Here is a 27118-nt window from a genome sequence, read left to right on the forward strand (position 1 = left end):
GCTAGCATGTCCATACTAGACTGAAGACCACACAGTTGAGTATGGAGGCCCTCCTGAGCACAAGAGATGTTGGCATTGTCACGGTGTATCCTTAACAGGTATGCAGCTGTCTGACTCAGTTGTGGCATGATTTCCTCAAATAGCTCATGGGGAATGTGATTTGTGAGGGGCAGGAGCTGCTCCAAGGTTTTTGGAACAGACTCTTGTGGAAGACGAAGCTCTCGAACCAAGATTGCCATGTCCAGTGGGGTGACCATGACCAGATTAAGGTTGTGCAGTCCAGGGGACAGGAAGTACAAGGGGGAAGGCATTTCGTGTGTGGGGGGAGTATTGTTGATGTCGCACAGGCAAGTGGTTGGGACACTCTGGGCATTTAGCAGCCTGTACAAAGCTCCCCTCTGTCCTGGTGGGTGAGTTCGACTAAGGTCCACCCCTGCTGATCCTCCTCCAGAGGTACTGGGCTGATCGGAATATCTCTCCTGCCTTGGGGGTGGAAAGCTGGGGACAGGTCCTAGCAGTGAATTGGGTCTAGGATGCACTCGGGCGGTTGCTGCATATGGCCGACCTTGGCTGCCTCCCCTGGAGGGTATCGTTGCCACTGGCACATGTGACTGTCTCCATGGCATCTGCGGAAGGGGTATGTTCCTGAGTCCAAAGGGTCCTTCAGGTGATGGTGGAGTCCTCGGGCCGACTCTTGCTGCAGGCAGATTCTGTGAAGCTGTCATCGCCAGGTGCTGGAACGATGAAGATCCTTCTGTTGCCAACTGGTTTAGCTGCTGGATGGATGGCGGCTGTGGCAACCAATGATGTCTCGACCATCCCTCCTGTATATCCTCTTCTCCAAACAGTTCTGAGAGTCCAATCAGACTTGATAGAGGCAGATCAGGCATAGGTCCCTGATCAGGGGAGTCTGGTCTCTCAGCCATACTCCTGTGTCCTAGTAATATACATATACGTTCATTATTACAGCTCCATGTCATTCTTTCAGATATTGTCTATCCCTCATTTTTGTGGGTGCATGTGTGTGAATGTAAATGTGCGTGCATGTCTTCTTTCTCGTCTACAGTATCACCAAGCACGGTCCATCCCAGTCCTCCCTATCTGGGGTGTACGCCACAATATTAGGGAGCTGGGGGCTGTCGGGGAGGATAATTGGTATTTCATCCATTTCCATATATTCTGGTTCTCTCTCTGTTTCGTTTGTGCTTTCTTCCAGGGCTCGGATGGCTAACAGTGGGAGCTGTCCTACTGTGGATGAAATCAATTTATTGACCAGAAATTTTATCAAGGGAATACCACAACATATTACCAGCAAGACCGCCACCCCTGTTAGTGCCAAGATTACACCTATCTGATATAACCAGTCTTTCCATGATATCCACCCTCTCCTTAGAGCCCCAAACAGTGAAAACAGTGGGCCAATATTCATTCCATTCCCTACAATGTATCCAGAATCGTCAGTTTCATTTCTCCCTCCTATGGAGTTACTTAACAGTTCCTGTTGCATCTCTTCAAGTGTGATTAAGAGCTCTGTCAAATTTCCGTCTTCCCCTGTACGCATGGGAATAGCTGTGCAACATTCGGTGGCTTTGATCATAATACAAACTCCTTGTTCATCAGCCATCATCATCTCGATAGCTAATCTATTTTGCATTGTCATTAGCGAGGTGGCGTGCAGTTGTTCGGTTAAGGCTCCTACTGCTGCCAATGTCCAGTTCAGGTATCTTTGCTGATTATACCACAAGTAATTAATCCACTGCACCTCCTGGAACCAAGAAAGGGATTTTTGGAGTAACCCCGAACAGAGCCAATGCCCATCCCCATTTATCCGCGTCATCATCTGCTTTAACTCTGCTACTGTCTATGGCTTCTAATTGTCGGGGTATCCCTTCTGGTATCCCGTTTCTTACTGTGATGTTGTAGTCTGTTTTAAACGTCATTATTCCTCTTTTCTTACGAAGTTTCTGTGGCATGGGTTGTATTGAATTTGGCATTTCAATTACTGTTATAGCTCCTGTGAGCATCACAGGAGCACAAAGGCCTTTCCAATTAGGGGACAGCGATGACAGGAGTTTCCTTCTTTGTCCGCATATCCAAAAGATGTCAGCTAAGGGTACCGTTCCCTTAGCTAAATTTGGAGTAGATACCCATGAAGCATGGGTGAGATTCAGTCCAATTACAGACCCCCCTGTGGCCGGTACTATTTGTTCACACTGTATGCCTGCTGCTGGCAGGGTGTGACAGACGGTAATGTTCCATGCTGTTTTGGCCGGTTTGTATTCTTGCTGCTTTTGCATACACTGTATGTGGTGTTTTGGCTGGGTCGTCCCTACCTGCCAATCGCTTATGTATTGTGCTACTAATCCTTTAGCTATACAGAATGGGTGTATCATCCCTTTCTCTATTTTAATCATAGGTGGAACGGTTCCTTCTGTACTTAGGGGCACTGGACAAAGTTTACTGTCGGCAGCATATTTTTCATCACCTACTGCCATTTTCATAACACATTGTGTATAGCATTCTGCTTGGTCTGAGTTATGTTGGGGGCTCCTATAACAGTTGTTGATATCAGGTAGGGGTTTAGCCTGAGGTATCACACCTTTCCGGTGACAGGCTATGCAAGGCTTTTCACTGATCTGCCTAGCTGAAAATTTCAACCATTGGTAAAATAGATTGGTCTTCAACCCTTGTGTACGGGCTAGGTCTGTACTGGGATCCCATCTCCCTAAGTGACTGCTTGTTTCTAGGCTTCTAATTGTCCTCTTTTTCCTTGGTTTGATTTTTACCCATTTTGTGGCTTCATGTACTGTAACAGTTACGTCTTGCTTGGTTTCCCTGCATCCTCTTTTATCACAAATTACCTCTATGTTGAGTGTTCCCTCCTCTTCACATTTGATGCTAATGGCTTCGCCTAATATGTAATCCCCCAGCTTTCCCTGTATTCCTATGTTCTTGTAGGCTTTTGATTTAATGTATACCAAATTATATGTTTTTCCTGTGTTTAGAATGCCTTGTTTAGCTGCTATTGCGGCCATGGCCACAGCACAGTCCGTTGTATGTTTTGGACGTCTATGTTCTCCCATACTAACCACCAGTAGTATTGTCAATCCCTTAAATAATTCCTTAATCATTGTTCTGGTGACTGTTGAGATGTACTACTAGATGTGCTACTGAGTGAGCCGTCACTAGATGAGCTGTCACTAGGGATGTGTGGTGTATCTGTGCTTTGTCTGGGTTGTACTTCCTGTGGTTCTTCTGTCGGTAAATCTACTAAGTTGCTGTCCGAGTCTGATGTCTCCTGTGGCCTGTCTATCTGTCGGTCTGTATTTCTGTCTGTCTGTTGGCCTGCGTCTCCAGTTGTTTCTGAGTCTGCATCTGAGTCTGTCGCTGCTCTATCTGGCAGGGATCCACTACTCTCTGAAGCTGTGCGTCGTCTTTGTTCAATCAGTCTCTGTGAGCGCCTTGGCCGGTGTTCGCCTGGCTGCAGGGAGGCGTGGCCTTCCCTCGGTGCTTCTTCTGGCTGCAGGGAGGCGTGGCCGTCCCTCGGCGCTGCTGTAGGGTCTCTGGCTTCTCTTGCTCCCCCCCTTGGCCCGGCGGCTCTGCCAAGACGAGCTTGCCGAGGCCGCAGGGGCGCTGGGCCACCAACCCTACAGCAGTGGTTTAAATGAAACCAAGTGTCCTTACCGTCTACTTTGACTGCTGTACGTGAGGCAAGAATAACTTTAAAAGGACCTTCTCGGCGGGGCCTGTCCCACTTCTTTTTGAACACTTTGACGTAAACCAGATCACCAGGCTGGATGCTCTGATTTTCGAGTGGAATCTCTGCTTCTCTGTCTTCTGTAGCACCTTTGACCTGCAAAAAGATAGTTTTGTGTATTTGGGTTAACTGTCTCAGATAATTATGCCATTCGTCTTGTAGCTGCTCCAGCGATGGTCCTTCGTAGGGTCCTCTCAGGTATGGAATAGGCATCGGCCGACCTGTAAGAGCTTCAAATGGTGTCAAATGGGTTAGTCGGTTAGTTTGTGAGCGCATTGACAATAAAGCAAGCGGCAACGCATCCAGCCAGGTTAGTTTGCCATTGCTGTCTGCTATGATTTTTGCTAGTTTGTTCTTTAAAATGCCATTAGCCCGTTCCACCGCCCCATTTGATTGAGGGTGATAAACACACCCAAACTTCTGTTTGATACCCAATTGTTTGAATGTTTCTTGTGTAACCTTGGCTACAAAAGCCCTACCGTTGTCAGATGAGATAGTATCTGGAATGCCAAATCTTGGAAAGACATCTCGGCACAGAAATTTGGCTACCGTTTTATGGTCTTGATTTGCAGAGGCTACTGCCTCAATCCATCGGCTGAATCTGCATATCACTACCAAAACATATCTCATTCGTTTAACTCGGTTTTCAGCTCCCATGTCTATGAAATCCATCATAAGATGTCTGAATGGCCCATCAGGGACCGGAATGTGGGCTAAAGGGGCTGTGAATGATTTCCGGACATTGTACTGTGCACATACCTCACACTCATTCAACAAACGGTCCACTGTAGCTGCCATATATGGTGACCACCAGACAGCTTTTAGTTTGTTCATAATTTGGACTGGCGAACAATGATCGGGTCCGTGGGCCCAAATGATTGCATGTCGTAATAAATTGGTGGGTAACACAAAATGTCCATGACTACTGCGCCACAGCTTGTCCGCTGGCCCCTGACTGCGTGTCTCAATAGCGCCTCATTTAACCCACATTCGTTTTTCTTCTCCACTGGCCCTACTTTGAGCCACTATCAGTGCGTCAAGTGAAACCAGTGGGGCACAATCTTGGATGGTTAGCAGGGGAAACATATTTTCTCCTTGTGCTCCTTTGCGAGCTGCGTCATCTGCTAGGTTGTTACCTTGAGTTATGATGTTATTATTCTTTTGATGACCTGCACATTTAATGATGGCTACCTCAGACGGTAATTGGAGAGCTTGTAACAGTTGGGAAATCGCTTCTCCATGAGTGACAGGGGTGCCATCTGCTCTCAGGAATCCCCTTTGTTTCCAAATGTTTGCATGTACATGACATACGCCATAAGCGTAGGCTGAGTCTGTGTAGATATTAACACGTTGATCTTTAGCTATCTGGCAAGCCATAGTTAAGGCTTTGATCTCTGCCAGTTGGGCTGAACAAGGCTGATCAATTCCTTGGGACTCCAGTAATTCAAAGGTCTCGCCATCCGTGTTTAGTTTAACTATCCCCATACCCGCATGCAATCCCGCGGCATCCCGAAAGCATGAGCCGTCCACGAACAGGGTTAGATCTGCATCTATGGCGTGATTATACAAATGTTCTCTGGCTCTCAAAAATTTTTCTGTCTCTGCCACACAGTTATGTGGAGTACCATCTAACGGTGTGGTCAATTTGGTGGCAGGATTCACCGTGTGACAACGTTGTATTGTTATTTCTGGGGCGGACAACACAACTTCATATCCAGTGCGTCTAGCTTGTGTTAAGACAAAATGTTGACTGGTTAGCAGGGCATGTAACTGATGCGACGTGTACAACGTTACTGCATGTCCCATGATTATGGATGATGCTTTTTGAAATGCAAAGGCAGCTGCTGCTAGACCCTGATAGCATGGTGGCAATCCTGTTTCAATGTTGTCAAGCTTTGTACTATAATAGGCCAATGGTTGTTTTCCTTCGTTTCCTGCATTAGTACAGCACAAGCATATCCAGCTTTTTCAGTAACATACAAATGGAAAGGTTTCCCATAATCTGGGTTACCTAACGCGGGAGCAGATTGCATGTCTGTTTTTAGGGCCTCAAAAGCTCCTGTTGCCTCATCTGTCCAGACGAGGAGAGCTGCATTGCTTGTTTGCCCCACTGCTCTAATCATGGCACGCAAAGGTGCAGTTTTTATAGCATAATCACAAATCCACGGCCGACTGTACCCTGCCATCCCAAGGAATGAAAGCATCTGTCCCACTGTTTGGGGTTTAGGAGCCTTGATTATAGCCTCCACTTGGCTTGGGGCTATACATCGCGTGGTCCCACACAACTGTCTTCCCAAGTATTCTACTTGTTGTTTGCAGAACTGCAATTTGTCCTTACTTACTTTATGACCTCCATCTGCCAATGCATGCAATACAATTAATGAATCTTTTTCACACTGTTCTTGAGTCTCTGATGCAATAAGGAGATCATCCATATATTGCACCAATGTACTGGGTATGTCAAGGTGTTGTAAATCTTCAGCCAGGACTTTGTTAAAGATGGCTGGGGACAGGTTCAGTCCCTGAGGTAGCCGTGTATACGTTAGCTGTTGTCCCAGAAATGTGAATGCAAACAAATGTTGTGAGTCTGGGTGCACAGGCACACTGAAATAGGCTGAACACAGATCTATTACTGTGTACCATTTTGCTCCAGCAGGGATGCTTGATAGTATAGTATGCGGATCAGGTACTATAGGTGCATCCATTTCTATTATTGCATTGATAGGACGCAGATCATGTACCAGCCGATACTCTTTGGTATTGTTTTTAGGGATAGGATAGATAGGAGTATTGCATGGGCTTGCAGTTTTTATTAAAACTCCAGCTGCCATTAGTCCCTTAATTACTGGTTTTATGCCTTCAATAGCCTGAGGTTTTAATGGATACTGCCTTTGGTGAGGCAGTTTTGCTCCCGGTTTTACTTTTATTTTTACTGGTAAGGCTGTTTTTACTAGTCCTACATCCGTTTTGCTTTTGGACCACACCACTGGTGGTATTTGCTCTAACAATTTCTCTTGTTTGGCCGATAACACCATCTGTCCCTCTGATCTAGGATTGAGCTCCACTTTTTGAGCTATAGCCTCATCATTTACTTTTAAATTAATTCGTACAAACTGCTGGTCTTTTGACAGATGTACTTGTGGACTTTCCATGTTTTGCCATTCTTCAACTTCTGAGGCTGTCTTTACCATTGGACCTAGGTCATGGGATTCGTACTTTTCTGAGACTAAAAGGGTCACATGAGGCGTGGCATTCGGCACTTGATACCATTGTTGTTCAGCTGAAGTTAGCTTGACAGAAGCTGCGGCCCCTTGGGGGCCTAAATAAATTTCTGTGGTGGTTATGTGAAACAGCCGTTGATTCATCAATACATCCCAGCAGCATGCATAGTCAGCCTGTTCTTGTTTGGCATCGAACATCAGGGTGACATGTAAAGGTAAACTAGGTGTATATACTGCTTCATAGTGTTGTTCTGCCCAGGGCTTCCATTTTTCCCATTCCAGTTGGAGATTTGAATTTTCTGGTTGTAACTTCAGCCAGTATACCATGGGTTGCACAGGTCGGACCTTGTTTTCCATGTCCATAAGCACCATAATGTTGGTGAGTGCTTCGTCAGGAAAGTGTATTTGCAGTCCTTGATGGGTACACACTATCTGGGTTTGTAGCTTACATAAAATGTCTCTTCCCAGCAAATTCACAGGTGTATTTTGTGAGTATAACAGGGGTGCTTCAATTGTTTTTCCTGCTATCATTACAGGAAGTGGGCGTGTAAAAGGTATTATTTGAGTTTTCCCAGAGAAGCCGATGGTCTTAATTACAGACCCAGAGAGGGGGAGATGAGCGCCCATTTTCCCTATGCAAGAGTATGTTGCCCCTGTATCCACCATGAAAGGGAAATCTCTGTTTTGTATATTAACGGTGACGGTTGGCTCTTCCTTAGGTATCATCGAAATAGCCAATGCCACCGTTTCCCCCTCTGTCTTCTCTAGGCCCCCCTATTGCCAATAGGCAGAGGGTCCAACCCAAGGTCGGGCCGGACAATTTCTCATTCGATGTCCAGGTTGTCCACAGCTCCAACACTCATTAGAGGGTTGATCCCCTATTGGGGGTGTTGATCCCATAGGCGGTCCCGCTTGACTGTTCCTGGGAGCTGAGTTTTGGAATCTGCTTCCAAATGAAGGTTGGCGAGATCCTCTTCGCCACCCTCCTCTTTGACCTTGAAAGTTCCGTGACTCTCCTCTCCACCCATGACTGTAGGTGGGTCCATTTCCGGGTGTGCCAGTGCTATGGTAGTGATAGTGATGCTCCACTGGTGCTGAGACTTCTCCTGTAGGAGTGCTTCCTGCTGCTCCTTGGGGGCTCTGTGTGGCTGTTACCACAGGTGCCTGTATGGTGGCAGCAGTGTTTGCCGTAAGGCCCGTGCTTGCCGGCTCAGAAGGAACAGGGGTCATCATTGGTGCCTGGGTCTTTGTTTTTTCTTTCTTGACTTTGGTTAGCTCTCCCAACTGCATCTGCACCAATTTTTTCATCAGGGATTTTGCTGCATCTTCTTCTTTTTGTTTTTCTTTCTTGTAGATTTCAAGATGGTGACAAATATGCTCAGAGTATAAAGCCCAATTCATTTTCGATAGTCCCACGACTCCATCTAGGGCTTTCTGAACCTCATCTGGTAGAGCCTTTTTTACAGTTATTTTAAACAGGATTTCAGTTGCTGGAGAATGGTTCCATGCATTTCCTGTTTCCTCCGCCCATCTCTTCTGGAATCGGTGCAGGAACTTCTTTGGGCACTCTTCAGGCGTCCACTCATCATCCAATTTAGAGGGATCCAAGACCTCAGGGTACTTTCTTCTCAGTCCTTCCCACATGGAGTTTCAATAGCGATTAAAGGGGACTTCATCATGTTGATTAGTGCCCATCATCTGTGTTAGTCCAACCTTTCCTGCTAATTCTTCAGTGTCATGTTTTCCCATGACATGCATTAGCAAGGCTTTTATGTCACCTAAAGACAAGGTTACTCCTGCAGTGCCTTCTTCTAAGGCAGTTATCCATCTCCCAGCTCCTTGGGTGATGTCTGGCAGCCTGTTGGCCAGCCCCACCATGTCTGTCCAGCTCCATGGGGTATACACATGATGACCATTTCTAACCACCAATGGGCATATGAGGTCTTCGTCCTCCTCTTCTTCTGTGGGGGCTCCATACTGTCTTCCAGATCGAGTGCGACTGACTGGTTCCAGGCAGTCTATCCAGTTGGTTATATCCTGTTCTAAAGCCGCTATGTCTTTGGCTACACATTGTTGTCTTTGCCTGAGTCGGGCCTCTTTTGCACTCTCAATGACGATCTCACCAGAAATTTTTCGGGTGGGTGGCTCTATAATGTGATTCCCTTGATTGGGCGTCGATTGTTGTAATATTCTTCTTTCCTCGGCGTCCCTATGTCTTTGTATTCTTTCCTTCGCTAGCCGAAGTTGCTCAGCTAGTTCTTCATTATCTCTTCTGGCCAGATCCAGTGTGTCACAGAAGCTCTTGTGCCACTCTTCGGAGCCTCTATAGCCTGTGAAGGTCCAGTCGGCTGACTTATGGTGGGAGGGGACGGTTTTCAGTGGACCTCGATGTGCAGGCGGAGACTTCAGGTCTCTCTCTTTATCCTCGTCTGCCTTCGTGTCACTGTTATTTGTGGCCCCCCCTGCTGGTCGTGGTGAGCGACCACTTACTTTCGGACTTGGAGACCTTGTATGATCCATTTGACAGACTGAGGACCTGTCTCCTTGTGGCTCTCGAGCTTTTAGTGTCAGTGTGAATTTGCCCTCCACATCCATGCCTTGGTCCTCTTCACGAGTTCCTAATACAAATTGTCCAGCTGTCTTTCCCATATCATGACGTTTATATGGGGGTGGCTCTGCTTCCCAGCTCGGTGCACTGGCTTTAGTGTCTTTGGATCTTTCCTCTGTCATTTTTTCTCTTTTCTGCTGTAGCCTCTGCGCTTCCTGCTTGAACAAGGCCAAAACTTCTTTTTCTTCAGTGCGTTTTTTGTTGTTATTCACGTTCTTCTGCTGATCTTTAATTTCTTTTTTCTGTATTTCTACCGCAACTGCTTCACACATCACCGGATCAAATGATCCCTCCAAAGGCCATTGCCTGCCCCCATGTGACCTTTTGTGCCACTTTCTCATACATTGGTTGGCCTTAGTGCGTTTTCCTGGATATTTTCTTAGTACTAAGTCTAGCGGGGTACTTTCCCGACCTTGACCTTGAGAGTTACCCATGTAACCCTGACAAACGCTATGTGAGGTGTTTCTATGGTGTTCTGGTAGTCCCTCAGGGGCTGTCCTGATCCAGACCAATAACTTGCCGGCTGTAACACCTGTTTTGTATTTTAAACCCTTAAAAGGATTAAATTTCCAACTGTTATGCCCGTCTTCTTTTTCTTTAACTAAATACGAAAATTTACCTGTTTCCCACCGAACCTTCCTTGGGACCACAGTCAGAGTCAACCTAGGAAACAGTTCTTCACCTGGATTGGTTGGCAGTGTTATTAAATGATTTAATGGTATGCTAATTTCTTTATTAGGATCAGCACAAAGCAGCTCCAGCCACGGAGTTAAACCCTGATGCCACAGACGTCTTATCAGCAGCTCCCAATTAATTAGAGGGAATTGTTCTTTCTTTTGCTTCAGATTGATTACCTTAGTAATCTGCCATAATTTCTGATTGATCTCTTGTTCGTCCTGCCAATGTTCTGCTCCTACACTGTCAAAATAGGTCCTTTCCAGCCACAAATGTGTCCTGATTCCCTGGGTTTTGATGTCTCCGTCAGTCAACTAATGTTCTGGGAGTATTATTTCATTATCACTTAAGTCTCCCATCAAAGACTGTCCCAAGCATTGATCAGTCTGTCAGCTTTTTCACTATAATCTAAGCTTTAACTCTTTTGATTTATAACCAATTTTATTTCTTTACTCCTCTTACAACCCTAACACTTCCTAATGTCTTTGCTCCCGATTTTCTATTTTCCTTCTAATTTTTTACCTTTCTGCTTCTTGTCTTTTTCTGCTATGTTTGTTTATTAGTTTTCTTTCTTTGAAATAATATCTACCTTCTCTGTATTTACATAGCAGTCTCTTTTCCTGTCTTTTTCTTCACTGTCTCTGTTTCACACTTTCCTCTCTGCCTGTCATGCACCTCCCAAGTCCTTCTGTTGGGTCTAAACGCCTCCTCCTCGTACCTACTCTTCACATTAATCTTGTATGTCAGCCAGCCTGCAAGCCCTCACAGCTTTGCCTGCAACTCCCCGATTACTCTCCGCTCTCCCACACCAATCTTCAAAAGCTTTATACACAAAAATTATTAAAAACAACTTTCTATATATCTCTATCTAGACTTCTGCCACTTTTCACTCCGCGGCTTTAAACAACCTTTTTAATCACTTAACACCAATGTGTTCTGTTTAAATATGTATCTCTTCTTCATGTTAGACAGCTTCTCCGGCGCTGCCAGCAACTTCATATATTATTTTTTTTACAAGCCCTCTTTGAGCGTACAATATTTCATTTACTTCTACGCCTTACCGCGCCTCGCGTGCGTATCCTGTGCTTAATATATTATTTTTCACCAGCTCCTCTCTGAGCATACAATATTTCATTTATTTCTACGCCTTACCGCGCCTCGCGTGTGTATCCTGTGCCTTTCTGCACTTTCTTCTACTTTTTTTCTTCACTTACTGAGCTCCTTGTGAGCTTAATGTGCCTTTGCACTGAAAATACTCTCTTTTTCTTTTCTTATAAAAAACTCATATTACTGTGTACTTAATTACTTATTCTTCTCCCACGCCCCACAAGCGTGTATTTGGTGCCTTACTGCACTATTTTCTGCTTCATTAATTCTCATGTATTCTGCACTCTCTCTCTCTATTTTTTTTTTTTTTTATATAGTTTTTCTCTTTTCTTAAAAAATGACGTCCTTTATTGAGCTCTTTTACTTACTGTCAGCTGTGCTACTTTGCACTTTTCTCTTTAAATCTCTTTATCACGTACGGTATTTCTACTGCGCCCCCTCAGGCGCTTATCTTGTGCTTCCTCTGCACGTATTCTCTGTTAAACTCTTTTTCTCACTTATTTCACTTCAGTCTCTGTTAAACTCTTTAAATAACCTGGTCAGTCTTTAGTCTTCTCGGGATGTCGTCTTTTAGATAACACAAACTAATTGCAAGTGATATGCTAGAAAAGGACACAACACTTTAGAATAATTCAGCCTTAAGCAAGATAAAATGCACAGAGTTTTTAAGTTTATTTAAGCCTTCGACACAGAGCTTAGACAAACTGAGTCCTCTAGAGAGACTGAATAGGTGACAACCGCGCTCATCTATTTATTGGAGACCCACGGGCATCGCTCCTCCTTCGACTTTTTTATTTATTTCATTCCCAAGACATGGTTTTCTTGGAAGCGTCCTCTAGTGAACCCTAAGCAGGTGTTAGGCCATTATTTCAATGTGACAAACGCTCCCATTAAAACGTGAAGGATTTACAACTGATTTTTTTAAAAGACCTTCAGCCACAGGTGCAGCTGGCCTGAGGCCCCCCGCACGTGGCCTCAGCCACAGGTGCAGCTGGCCCGAGGCCCCTCGCACGTGGCCTGCGGGAAAGCACCTAAAAGGCCTTGGAAAGCCCCTGACAGACTGAATGACTAATAGAGCCCTTTTTTTTGGGTTGAACACCTGCTAGTTCAGCCAGAGGACATACAGTTCAGATCAGGACACTTGATAGTTCATCACAGTTCAAATATGGACCTAAAAATTCTTCTACAGAGTTATACCCATTCGTACAACTCTTGCTTGTAATTTTTTCACTCGTCGTCTTATTAGAGTTCGAAGTCTTTTGGGCCGATGCAATTCTTTCAAATCCCTGACTGATATCAAATTAAAGGGGCCTTTTAACCAAACTATCCCCTTCCATATTCCAAATGGTGTTCTCTCCGTTGCCCCATTTGCATACTGGATCAATAGGTATCCTATAGTGACGAGGTTTCTGCGGGTCATGGACACCTCTGCTCCCGTGTTCACTAGGTATGGTTCTCCATCCACATCAGTGTAGATATCGTCCCCTTCCCAGTAGGTATGGTCTAGCATGACCCGCTCCTCCGAAGCCATTACTTCTTCTGCCCTCCAGCCGCCGCTGTAGCTTGGCGGACTTCCTGGAGGGTTTTTCTTTGTTCTGGAGTTAATTTGTCGTACTCATCTTTAGGGAGATAGCCACCACTACGAGGTGCAGGTGTAGGTCGCGATTGTGGTGGTGGAGGTGGTGGACCTCTCGGCCGAGAGCTCCATTGTCCAACTGGAGGCCTTTGATTATTCCTCTGTGGTGTTTGATGTGACTGAGGAGGTGGTGGTTTAGGCACTGAATTTCTTTTCTCCACTCCCCCCGGTTTTTGTCCTGATTTCGGGGTGCTCTCCTTCTTCCTCTTTTCCTCATAGAACTGTTGCTCCAGATCCCAGCTCTTTACCACCGCATCCATTTGTGGGACTGTAGTGCCGTCTATGGGCATTTTTACAAAAGTTATCTCCCCTCTTCTTCCTTTAGTGACCTCTCTCAGTGCCCTAACATAGCGTTGTGGCAAAATTATCTGTTTCAGCCCATGCCAAACTTGAACCAATGTTTGACCTTTGTCTAGTCCAGCTTTAGCTCGAGCAATATGGGAATATTCATCGTTAGGATCTTCCAACACTAACCTGGCATAATGGTTTCGTGCTGGTTCACCCCGACTGATGGGTTGACTGGTAACTTGGGCTAGCCACATAGATTTACCCTCTTCACTGTTAGAAGCTCTGTCAATAAGGGGCCACACTTCTTTCAAATAGTCCTTTAGGTCTTCATTTGGTTCTTTCTCTCTCACCAGCATCTTTAATTTCTTGAATTCACGGAATTCCCTGCCGTCTGCTTGAATTTCAGCTTGAATTGCTGGTATACTTTGCTCTCTAGATCCAGCAGGAAAGTTCTGATTTGGGAGGCTCGCTTGTAATCCTGATGATGGTGGAATTGTTTCTCCCTCATCATCCAGATTTTCTTCATTGGTTTCTCTCAGCACTTGCCGTGACCAGCGTAATGCTGCTGTTTTTAGTTTTCTCAACATCACATCATGGGCAACGCCTAAATAGGCGACTCTGAAGTTATTTGTTAACTCTTTACAGGCAGTTAGTGTAGGATAGAAAGGCCACATTAGTATGTTAACCCACTCTCCAACAGTAGCTGTTACCTCAAGAGTTTTCTTTTCATCTTGTCGCTCTATCCACTCTTCTGGGATGTCATACCCAGTTTGTCCAACTTCTGGAGCATAGGTTTGTCGCTTATCTCGGGTCTCCACTGGGTTGACTCTGACATCTCTTGCAATTCTCTCGGAGGCTACACGCACATTATACACCCCAACTTCTTTCTTTCGTCCTCTGTAGCGTCCAGTTCGTAGTTCTGGGCGTGAGACTTCTCTTTCCCCTACCACAGATAGCGGTTCATCCTCTTCTGAGCCTTGTGGATTGATCTCCTCTTCAGACTCTCTTTCCTGGTCCTCATCCATATCAGATTCATGGGGAGGACATAGGTCTTGTGGTTGTGGGTCCCCATTTTGTTCTGACTTTCGGGGTGCCCCAGTTGCTTCAGTATTTCCGACTGGTAAAGGAATGAATATAGGATCCTCTTCTCCATTATCCAGTGGAGGAGCCTGGAAAGGCTCTTTCATCCGTGATTGGGAGCCTGTCGGGTGTATGATAGTCTGGAGCCCACTTGCAACTTGTTTTAATGTTGGTTGTGGGGTTTTAATCCTTAACTGCTGCACTCCCACAGCATGTGCTGATCTTTTCTCACTTGTCGCCATGGGAATGGGCTGCATCGCTAACGGGGGACTAGTTGCCACTCCACTTGCTCCAACTGCACCCTTCTTTGGACCTGCTCTATTTGGTCCTAAATTCACCGCTTCAAGCGCCCTTCTCACTCGATCTTGCTCCTGCTCATTGCTAGTGACCACCACAATCTCTCTCATTGATCCCCATACTCCTGGGGTACGCATGTGTAGGTTCACGGCTGCCATGGCAACCTTTTCTGCCTCTTCCCATGTCATATGTCCAGATCGTAATCCGTCCACACATATCACCACTCGCCGATGCTGGCGTTCTTTGGCCAAATCGATAGCTATTCCCAGAGTTTTCAACATTTTCTCCGTGTATTCGATTGAATTTTCTCTCCCTGGGTAGCTTTCAAAGGGCACATGTATGAGTGCATGATAATTCATCCGTGGTGTGCTTGTTATCACCATTGATTTTCCCTCCAGATTTCTCCCCTTTATGTTCTTAAGCTCCTCTTGGTACTCTTTGCCTGCCTTCTCCTTGAGTTTTGCTCGGAATTTTCGGTTGGCAATTTTCAGTTTGCGATTTGTGAAGACAATCAGACTATCTCCATCTATATCCCAAGGACTGCCAAAATAATGATATGCCCGTCCTCCATCTTGGGTCACCATTTTCTTGGTTCCTTCGGGCATAGGGTTCAAGTCCTCCATGTAGTCAGATTCAACGTATACATGGTGGGTTTTTGCTTTAGATTTTCTAAAGATTTCCTGCGAGCGCCCTTCCTCTTTACTATGGTAACTCGGTCCGGCAGCACATTCTTCAGATTTAAGCTGTCCCAAGCTTCTGGGCCCACATTCCGGCGATTGATGGAATATCGGTCCAGATACTCCCTGAAGGCTTCTTCGTCTTTTCTCCTGCTCAATCAGGCGTTCTGTATGTTTTTTAACTGTTGAGGTTGTTCCTCTCACACTTCCTAAGGGCAATTTTTGCCACTCTGGGTCAAAGCTTGTGAGGAGCTGGTCCGGACTTTTATATTCTTGACCATTTACTCCAGAATTAGGACCTCCCTGGGATGTTGATTCATCTTCACTTTCCTCTGGCTTGTTTTCCTCATCACTTTGTTCGGGCTCGGTCTGGAAATCCATCTTGCTCTCGTCTCCAGTGTCGAGGATCTGACTTCCATTCCCATCTTCCTTTATAGGATATTGCTCCTTAAGCATTCTTCCTACCCCTTTTAGTCATTCTGCCATGGACTTAAATTCGGCATACACGGACGCTGATTTTACCTTAACATCAACCAGGACCGTCTCTACTCCCAACAACCCGGCTGTCATTTTTACTACGGGGTCATAACTTTTCTCAGGACTTATTAAGGTGGTGATTTGTCCTCTTTTCCACCCTTCTTCGAGAATTTTGCACCACCATTCAAGCCACTCTCTGGTCCCCGCCTTGTCTTTTGGGACTGGTGGGCTCTCCAAAATGGCCAGGATCTGCCCCTCTTTATGCTGTCCTGGATAATATATCCCTAATTTGTGTATTGTTTCTGCCATAGCTTCTTTGAAACTTTCTTCATCAGTTTCTACACTTTGATCTCTGACATATTTTTGAACTGTTTCTGCCCAAAAATCATATCCTCGTCCATACAATACCACTCTGTGTGGCTGAATATTCACTCCTTTTTCCTCGTCTGGTTCGGATCCAGGGGTTGCTACAGGTCCTGACTCTTCTTCAGCCATATTTTTACTGCTTGTTTTTAACACTAACCTTACTGTTTCGTAATGATTATCCTCTCTTTATTCTCTCGGTTGCTGAGATTGTCGATTCCACCACTGTCGTCTCCTTGACTTCAGCTATGGTCCTTGTCGTCTCGAGTCGTCTGCCTCTCAAAGCCTCTCTTGGCGCCTTGAGTCAGGGATGAGTGACAGACTTCTTGGCTATTCAGCGCTAATTCCAGAGGTTAACTCCAAATCAGCTGCTCCTTTTCCCGCTTCTCCCCTCAGGAACCTCACGGGTTGATGATCCTATTCTCTCTTGTAGATCACCACTTTGCACGGTATACTCTCATACCTGCTCTCTTTGACGATCCGATCCAGCAGGCTCCCTCGTCTGCTTCCCTTCCTCGTCGTTTCGTGACGATCCAGCAGGCTATCTCCGTCTGCTTCTCGTCCCAGTTCAGACGATCCAGCGGTGACACGTCTGCTTCTCGTCCCAGTTCAGACGATCCAGTGGTGACACGTCTGCTTCTCGTCCCAGTTCAGATGATCCAGCAGTGACACGTCTGCTTCTCGTCCCAGTTCAGACGATCCAGTAGTGACACGTCTACTTCTCGTCCCAGTTCAGACGATCCAGCAGTGACACGTCTACTTCTCGTCCCAGTTCAGACAATCCCAGCTCCCTGGGATGCTTACTCCTGTTGTCTTTACGTCGTCCTTCTGGTGGTCGCCTCCAAATTTTCACCTCTCTGGAAAACAAATGTGCTTCAAGCCGTTACTGGACCTATCCAGGCCATCAGCCGACACTCTCCACAACACTGTCTCCCTTGGTAATCCACTCAGGGGTTTTCCACCTATCCAATGGTAAAAGACTCTCCTTTGGCCAGGATTCTTCCTCGGACCCGACTACACTTCGCCAGGTCCCTGTTCGGGCGCCACGTGTCAGATCCCGCTTTATATATAACCAGCTCTCCGTCTCTGGGGTCTGACCTTCGTGTCTCCGCGGGTATTACCCGGCAGGGCTGCACAAAGGCTGTTCAAGCTGGTGGCGAGGAGATTCGTCTAGCTGCTCACTGCCTCCATCCGGACGTCCACCCCGCTGACGCTGATCTCGCACCCCGGTCGAATAGCCTCCTTCTGGAACCAGGATACGAGCCGGCCACGCCCGTTAATGGCAGCTCTCCTCTTATGGATCAGGGCTCTTGGAATGTTGCTAGATTTTAAATTTAGTGACTCGTACAGCGAGTCCCCAGGATGCGTTAATTTCATTAAAAACCAGACTAACCTTTTAGAGCACTTTTTGATGCTATACACCCAAAAAACTTTTAACTTTTACACCTTAAGAAAAATCAATAAATCCAATGTCCGAGCCTTAACACTTTAACTGCATGCTTGGAAATTTATTGCAGGTTTTGCAAGTGCTGACAACATAATCAAAATCGGTTATATGATGATAATTTCACAACAGTAATTCAAATATAATCAGAATAATAATTGGCAGAGATTTTTGTTTCTGATTCAATAATGCTGTCTGATCTTACTCTGACTGGACTGGATTAACTTCTTAACAAATTTTCTAGGAGTGAGGGAAGGAGGTTTTTTGATGTTAAAATCCCCAGTTCGATGAACTTGGTCTCCTCTTCATCAGCTTTTAGTTGTTAGCTGACCACGATCCTTGTGTGATGTTGTAATCCTTCAGGAAATAATCCACATAAGAATTTATATCCTTCAGGAAATAAATCCACATAAGAGGTTATTCCTTCTTCAATCAACCAAAAGTTGATCTAATCCATTCTGGTATGATGTGATGATCCTTGAGAGAGAAAACGTTGAAACTTCCCCACTCAGACTTAAGGCCAGTGATTATTCTCCAATTCTCTGCTACTCCGTGACTGGACGGCCTGAGTGGGAGTTGAAAACTCTCTCAAATAATCTCTTATGTCTCCAATCCTCTCGCTCCTCGATTCCAATTGCAGCTCACAAGATGGTCAAGTCTTGTGATCTCCTCGTAGCAGCGGAGAAGTGGCAACAGCACCTCTCCCTGGAAGAATAACCCCGTTTCCTCTTGTTGTACAGTTTTTATATGAAAACTCTTGTTGTTGTTGAGTTGATCTTGGTTACCATGGGGATGATGGTGACTCAAAACCTCCTCCCTGCTCCTTCCTTTACTGGAAGCCATCTGCAGCCCTTGCCAGTAACTTATGTCTCGGCTACCAGTAACTTGATTGCTCAAGTTCCTCTTTTCTGTTTAACACATCAGCTTTTCTGAGAATTCACTCCTTTTTAAATCATGTCTTTTAGAATCACATCAATCATATTCAGTCATTTCATTACAACTCTCTTTCACATAAAAACAATTCATATGATCATATACAAACATTTTCATTCCTTATTATTCATTTCATATCTTATCACATCTTAATCATTTTCAGTTGTTTTTATCATCAGCTCTTCTGGCCTTGCTTGCGACATCACTAACTTCTTTTTTCTCTGCCTCTGCACTAAAAACAACTTCTTTCAGTTCCTCTTTCTTCTGACTGCCATGAAAAACAACTTTAGTTCCTCTTTTTCTGTAACTGCACCCTTTATGAAAAACCACTCATATAATCATTCATTTTACTTATCTGTCACATACTTTTTCTAATCAACTTTTACTTTTTATTACATTAATAGTTCATTTAATCATACTTGTTATGTTGGAATCATTCTTAGATATTACTTTTAACACATTAATACTTCATTTGATTATACTTTGTCATTTTAAAATCATCTTAGACATATTCCATCATCTTCACCACTGAGTTCATTCCATGGGCCTCCCCATCTGCAATGGAAAAGTCCGGTATGACCTCACTTACTCCAGGAAAGTACCAAACACTGTTCAGTTTATTCCAACAACGTGTGTATTAATCCAATGGCACATATTATATTCCAAGATGAAAACAAGCTGAAAGCAAGCTTAAAGTCATCTTTCTTGACACCTGTGGGCAGGCTTTGAGTGAGCACTGGTCCACCCCTCCCGTCGGAATTCCTTTGTCTGACTTCTTGCTGAGAGACGGCCGCTTTGCTTGATCAAAATTTTTCCGAAACTGTGAGACACATCCAAGTGGACATCATTCAAGAAATTCAGACGGTTTTCTGTGAAAATTTTAATGGCTGATGACAGACTAAGGAGTGTTACTATCACTTTAAGGACAGCCCATGGCGCCAGACGGCGTGCCGCGCCCCAAGCAAAACACCTCCGTTGGAAGCATTACAGGACCAGTTTGAACATGCCCAGCTGTTAAACAATTTCTCGGATACTCACTCGACTGAAAGCCATCGAAAACCACCTGAATCTTACGAATAGTTATCAACACGGAGGTGTTTTGTTGTGGCGCCGCGCCATGAGCGGCTGGGTGTCGACGCGCGAATCCGTCCGCACGTCTTTTATTACAAAATCTCCTTTAACAGTGGAATGTCCGGATAAACTGCTGATCCTGACCTCTTCTGAAACTTCTCTGTTCTCTCATGACGTCCTGGGTCAACAGAGGCTTAAATTTGGAAGTTTTCAGCTCAAAACAGGCTGACGACGGCGGCTCAGGGCACGGCGCACCGTCCAGCGGCGTGGGCTGTCCTTAAAGCGATAGTAACACTCCTTAATCTCTCATCACCTGTTAAAATTTTCACTGAAAACCGTCTGAATTTCTTGAATGGTGTCCACTTGGATGTGCCTTACAGTCTCTGAAAAATTTTGATCAAGCAAAGCGCCAGTCTCTCAGGAAGAAGTCAGACAAAGGAATTCTGACGGGAGGGGTGGACCAGTGCTCACTCAAAGCCTGCCCATAGGCGAATGACGCAACCGATGGGCGTGAAAAAACTCATGCATGCGCACAAGGGCTCAAGCTTGTCTGACGCAATCACAAGTGATTCAAATCCATATAGTTTTTGAAAAAAATAAAAAGGTCGGTTTCTTTTCTAATAGACCTCGTATGACTAAGTGCCGCAGATGCACTCAGAACTGCATCTTTTACCTGCGTCAAAATGAACAGTTATCACTTAAAAACAAATAATCATAGCATGACATCACACTTATGGGAACTTTGAAATTAATTAATCTGAAATTAATCCGTGCCTCAGTTCTTAACGTTAGTAGCTACATTCCATTCAAGCACATGTTGGGACACTTCTAATAGTCACGTCACTGCTGTCAGAAACACACAAGTACTTTGATTCTGGAAGTCTCCATAGCTGTTTGTTGCAAATGCTGTATACTTTGAAACCAGTCATACCAATTCTACATACCATTGGTTTGGAGGTCAATGATTGTACAGAGAAGTAGAGCTTGTTGAGGGACAAATTAATCCAGAAAATGCCACTATTCCTAAGAAAAAGACTGCCATTACATTCTCAGTGCGCATGCTGAGTAGTGTTTAAATCTCACGTGACTAAGTGTGAGCTCCCACCTTCACTGTCGGCATTGGGGGTGTTAAGTGCATATTTGTCCAAAACATGTACGAGTGAATCTCTGAAACCACTGATTCAGCTGCTCCTTCCCTTTAAATTTCTAATGAATAAAGGTTTGTCATTTTAAATGTGATCTGATGGTTTGTATGTATTTCCAGATAATCTCATTCTCAAAAGCTTGTGATGAATGGGAGGCTGTAGCATATCTATCCCTTGTGAGTGATAGAGTATCTGGGCTGAAAACCAGGATACCACTGTTTGATTACCAAACAGACATTCAAAAAACATTCAAAAACCTCAAACCTACACCACCATCTCTGGCTTTGTGTCCCTTCTGTAATCTGTAGCAAAATTTACCACTTAATGCTCAGGTATACAACCCCTGGCAAAAATTATGGAATCACCGGCCTCGGAGGATGTTCATTCAGTTGTTTAATTTTGTAGAAAAAAAAAGCAGATCACAGACATGACACAAAACTAAAGTAATTTCAAATGGCAACTTTCTGGCTTGAAGAAACACTATAAGAAATCAAGAAAAAAAGATTGTGGCAGTCAGTAACGGTTACTTTTTTAGACCAAGCAGAGGAAAAAAATATGGAATCACTCAATTCTGAGGAAAAAATTATGGAATCACCCTGTAAATTTTCATCCCCCAAACTAACACCTGCATCAAATCAGATCTGCTCGTTGACATTGACCCTATGCCATGACATTGACCCTATGTGTCTTTTTGCAAGGAATGTTTTCGCAGTTTTTGCTCTATGGCAAGATGCATTATCATCTTGAAAAATGATTTCATCATCCCCAAACAGCCTTTCAATTGTCCAAAATATCAACGTAAACTTGTGCATTTAGTGATGATGTAATGACAGCCATCTCCCCAGTGTCTTTACCTGACATGCAGCCCCATATCAACAATGACTGTGGAAATTTACATGTGCTCTTCAGGCAGTCATCTTTATAAATCTCATTGGAACGGCACCAAACAAAAGTTCCAGCATCATCACCTTGCCCAATGCAGATTCCAGATTCATCACTGAATATGACTTTCATCCAGTCATCCACAGTCCACGATTGCTTTTCCTTAGCCCATTATAACCTTGTTTTTTTCTGTTTAGTTGTTAATGATGGCTTTCGTTTAGCTTTTCTGTATGTAAATCCCATTTCCTTTAGGCGGTTTCTTACAGTTCGGTCACAGACGTTGACTCCAGTTTCCTCCCATTCGTTCCTCATTTGTTTTGTTGTGCATTTTCGATTTTTGAGACATATTGCTTTAAGTTTTCTGTCTTGACGCTTTGATGTCTTCCTTGGTCAACCAGTATGTTTGCCTTTAACAACCTTCCCATGTTGTTTGTATTTGGTCCAGAGTTTAGACACAGCTGACTGTGAACAACCAACATCTTTTGCAACATTGCGTGATGATTTACCCTCTTTTAGGAGTGTGATAATCCTCTCCTTTGTTTCAACTGACATCTCTCATGTTGGAGCCATGATTCATGTCAGTCCACTTGGTGCAACAGCTCTCCAAGGTGTGTTCACTCCTTTTTAGATGCAGACTAACGAGCAGATCTGATTTGATGCAGGTGTTAGTTTGGGGGATGAAAATTTACAGGGTGATTCCATAATTTTTTCCTCAGAATTGAGTGATTCCATATTTTTTTCCTCTGCCTTGTCTAAAAAAGTAACCGTTACTGACTGCCACAATCTTTTTTTCTTGATTTCTTATAGTGTTTCTTAAAGCCAGAAAGTTGCCATTTGAAATGACTTTAGTTTTGTGTCATGTCTGTCATCTGCTTTTTTTCTACAAAATTAAACAACTGAATGAACATCCTCCGAGGCTGGTGATTCCATAATTTTTGCCAGGGGTTGTATCACTGTTCACTAATTTTCCAGAAAGGTCTTAAAACTGACAATGTACACATCATTTTGGATTTCATTTGTTTATTTATTCATTTCCTTGGTTAGTTATTGATTTACTGTTTTTAAAGCTCTTTCAGTGCTGACCAGCTCCTCAAACCATTCCACACACTTTGCTCAGGACGAACAGATCAGTCGGTAAGTAACTGAGTAGTATACGAGGTCTGTTAGAAAAGAATCTGACCTTTTTATTTTTTGCAAAAACTATATGGATTTGAATCATGTGTGCTTGCATCAGCCAAGCTTGAACCTTCGTGCGCATGCGTGAGTTTTTTCACGCCTGTCGGTTGTTTCATTCGCCTGTGAGCACGCCTTGTGGGAGGAGTGGTCCAGCCTCCTCGGCAGATTTTCATTGTCAGGAAACTGGATGATCGACTGCCGCTTTACTGCATCAAAATTTTTTCAGAAACTGTGAGAGACAGCCAGGTGGAAACCATTCGGAAAATTCAGATGGCTTTCGGTGAAGATCTTATGGGGATCACACAGATTAAGGAACATTAAAACTGGATTAAAGACGGCCCACAGCGGTGGAGGGCACGCTGCACTCCGAGCGGTGATCGACAGGCTGAAACGACCATATCATTTTCCAAACTGAACGCTGTGTTGATCCGGACATCGTCTGACTGCCAGAGAAATGGCAAGAGAGCTGGACATAGCACTTTTTTGGCACATTCCACTGTTACAGGAGTTTTGGTCATGGAAAGAGGAGCGGAGGAATTCGCCACGGAGCCACTAATGGCGCGGGACAAAAGCACCTCCGTGTTGGTCTCACAGGACATGTTGTAACATGCCCAGCTCTTGCACCATTCGGAAGATTCATACGGTTTTCAGTGGCTTTTCATTCGTGTGACTATCCGAGAAATTGTGGACGAGCTGGACATGCCACAACATGTCCTGTGAGGCTTCATCATGGCGTTGTTTTTTGTTCTGCACCATGCAGCTCCGTCCTGACGCACGAATTCCTCCGCACATCTTTTCATGACAAAAACTCCTGTAACAGTGGAATGTGCCGTTCATTTCCAAAGTGAACACTTTGTTTATCCGGAATGTCATCTGACTACCAGAGAAATGGCAGAAGAGTTGGACATCAGCACTTTTTCGGCATAAAAAGACGTGCAGAGGAATTCGCGCATATAGTTTTTTGCAAAAAATAAAAAGGTCGGATTCTTTTCTAACAGACCTCGTATGTGGTTTTCTTAACACTCCAGTCTTCTTTTTAAATCAGTATATAATAGCAGGCTTGTTTGCAGAACTAAGGTATTTTGTTTTTTCCTCTCTCACTCTTTCATCACTTAAAAAGTTAATGATTCTGTTGGCTGATTAGTAACATTGTACACAGTATTACTGACAGTCATGCATGAGTGAATACTCCTATTTTCTATGTGATCTTGAAGAATGAAATAAGCTATTCTGTAATAGAAAAACATTGAGACATAATAAATGAAATGCATTTCAATGCTGCGTTCACCTGGAATCCATAGGAGGGCTACACACGATGCCCTTATGTACAGGATTTGTTTTTTGTCTTTTAGGGTGCAGTTATACATGGATAGGAGTGTTTTGAGTGGTTTGGTTTGCCCTGGCTTATAGTACAGTAAAACCCTGCATGATGAAGACCTCCATTATGGGACGGCTCCATACTTTGCACACTTTGGAAGGTCCCATTTGTTTTTCTAAATACATTTTACTTCTAATTATTGTGAAAATCCATGAAATATGCATATATTTAAGGCCACCACAAAGCTTTACTATAAGAACTTTTCCCCCCTAATTTTTGGGCCAAATGTTTGATATATAATATACAAACAGTTTACAAACGAGTTTTCTGCAGTCATCTTACCAGTCAAATTCTATGCTATGTTGGTCAGAATATGGAGCCATGCCACAAAGCTCCAACCTACCAGATCTGAAAGTTACACAGTAATAAATACACAAGTACGTAGGATTTCAAAGATGTGTTGGACAACTCGGATGCAGACGTGGGTGTTTGATCACAGGAACACTATATGTTTGTTTGTTTTTTGTTGGTGTTTTTTTATTATTATGAAAAATCTATAGATATAGTTGCTGTGGATCAATTTTTGACATTTCATTGGAACAATTCAATGCCCTATTTTTGATTAGCACATTATGTACATAACTACTGTCGGCAGCATGGCCCAAGCAGAGGGTCACCCCTGTGAGTCTGGTCTGCTTGAGGTTTCTTCCTCAAATTATCAGAGAGTTTTTCCTTAAGCCCCTGTCACATGGGCGTATTTGTAGAGCTGCTCATTGCGGCATCATGTTTCATTTAAATATATTATAATTATAATATATTATAATATAATATATTTATTGTGTGAAGCGCCTTGAGGCAATTTTGTTGTGATTTGGTGATATATAAATGAAATAAATTGAATTGACTTAAGTTGAATTGAACTTCATATCTAAACTGCTGTTTGAACTCAAATACTTATGTATGCAAAAGTTTAGCATCTTCTCTGTGGACTTTATATATATATATATATATATATATATATATATATATATATATATCAGCGGTCTTTCCTGTAATCCTGGTGAACTAATGTCAGACATGGATTTATTTTTGATTTTTTTTAAGGTCAAAATATCTTCTGAGTGGTTGGGAATCTGTATCCTTTTTTACATAAATTACCTCAAAGTAAAATTAATGTGTTGCACCAAAAACAGGCATAAAGCAATAATCAATATGAAAAAAATGCCACGTCCCATAGTAATACGTTAGCAGTATTTAAAAAAATTAGATACTGTTGCTACAAAAAATTCAATAAAAATGTTAATTTTCACTAAACTGCATGTATTTCTTTTATGGACCACTAACAATTATTATCAAATGAAAATCTGTCTTTTTCCACAGGGAGCCATGCCAAGAGGACGAAGATCATTTGATGCAGATTCTGACTCCTCCTCTTCTTCAAGCCATCATTATGACAGGGGAAACCACCGAAATAATAGACATAACAAACCAAAATTCAGCTCATCGTGTGGTATAAAATCTGTCAATGAGTACTGGGATCAATTTACTGATACTGATCATAAAAGAGCTTCAGCAGATGCTTGTGCAGATGATGGCAGTTCCATGGCCTTTGCAGGGGCCAGTGCTGCCAACCACCAAAATGGCTGCTTCTCTAGTGAAGCCAATGCCGGTGTTGTAGCTGTATATGATGGGAACCTTAAGGCAGGAATGGCAAATGCTGGTGCAAACGCTGAGTTTGGGCTGGGTGGTGCCATTGCAGAGGCCGATGCAGATCTCACAGCCTACTGTTTTGAGGAGGATGATGGTAGAATTGAAGTTGGAAAGGGTTATGTAGGAGGTGGACTAGGTCTAGGTGCTGGCGGTGTAAAGGCTAAAGCTGAGGCTGGAATTGATGCTGTGAATGTTTCAGCAAAGCTGGGTAAAAACCAGGAAATGTCAGCAAATGTAGGGTTAAATGTTGATACAGGGGTTGAATTTGGTGTAGATGGGGTTAGTGTAAGTTTTCTTGGCATTGGTGTCAGTGCAGGCCGTAATACAGGCATATCCACACCTTTTGGTGGCATCAGTTTCAAACTGTGGTGAGTGCCTGTCTGGTGATTGTAAAACTGTGGTGCCTTATTGATATGTTTATCTAGAGGTGACTCAAGATTACTTTTATCTTATGTTGAGTCCACAATATGGGAGTAATGGGACTATTCAGCCCCCCGATTCTTTTAGTTTTATTACTAATGTGTTTAATGTCATAAATAATCTCCAGCAGAATAGAGCAATATGACATGGAAGAATTCCAGTCATTAAAATGGAACGGAATGACTTATCTGGATTGATGATTGCTCTTTACTCTTCTTTTTATTATTCAATACTTGTATAAATTAAGGATGCACTTGTACATTAGCATAACAGCATACCACATGCATCACATCACAATATAATGACATGATATTTCATGTTATTGTTGGAAACAATTCTATTCTTTATTGAGTGCCTTTTTAGCATTTATTATATATGATATTTCTTCCATCTTCTATATCTTTTGAAGATGCATTTTGTTGTGTGAACTGTTTAAGAGATGACATGTTGTTTTATTTGGACTATTGTGTGTAAGGATTAAAAAGAATTGTTGCTTTGAAACAATGCAGTTATGACCAGATGCCTTAACACAGCAGAAGCTGCTTTTGGTGGATGTTACTCTGGAATGTGTGTGTGTGCTCTTCTGGCTGGACCTGTAGGATGATCACCATATACTAAGGACTGGAAGATCCCAGGTTGCCTGGAGACCAGCCATGAGGTGACGCCCTGGTGTCATCTTATCAATAAAGATAACTCCTGCAGGCCCATGTATAAAAAGAAAACATCTTTTGAACAGCTGCTGTAAAACACCATATTCTGTCAATTTGCTGCCTTTTTGCAAGATTAAATGTTTGAACTGAGACCAGCCTGAATCCTGAAGTTACTGGAGTTTG

The 27118-nt window shown here is 43.6% G+C and overlaps 1 protein-coding gene across 1 annotated transcript in view; it reads left to right on the forward strand.

The window, feature by feature from the left end:
• LOC117530235 overlaps positions 1–26530 on the forward strand; it is a 45243-nt gene extending 18713 nt beyond the window's left edge. The window contains exons 2-3 of the mRNA XM_034193162.1: positions 22729–22795; positions 25536–26530. Coding sequence (XP_034049053.1) covers positions 25542–26237 — 696 coding nt within the window. The 5' untranslated portion in view covers positions 22729–22795; positions 25536–25541 and the 3' untranslated portion in view covers positions 26238–26530. The remainder of the gene's footprint in view (positions 1–22728; positions 22796–25535) is intronic.
• Positions 26531–27118: the final 588 nt, after the last annotated feature.

Source organism: Thalassophryne amazonica, chromosome 18, assembly GCF_902500255.1.
Source record: "Thalassophryne amazonica chromosome 18, fThaAma1.1, whole genome shotgun sequence".
Classification (NCBI taxonomy): Eukaryota; Metazoa; Chordata; class Actinopteri; order Batrachoidiformes; family Batrachoididae; genus Thalassophryne; species Thalassophryne amazonica.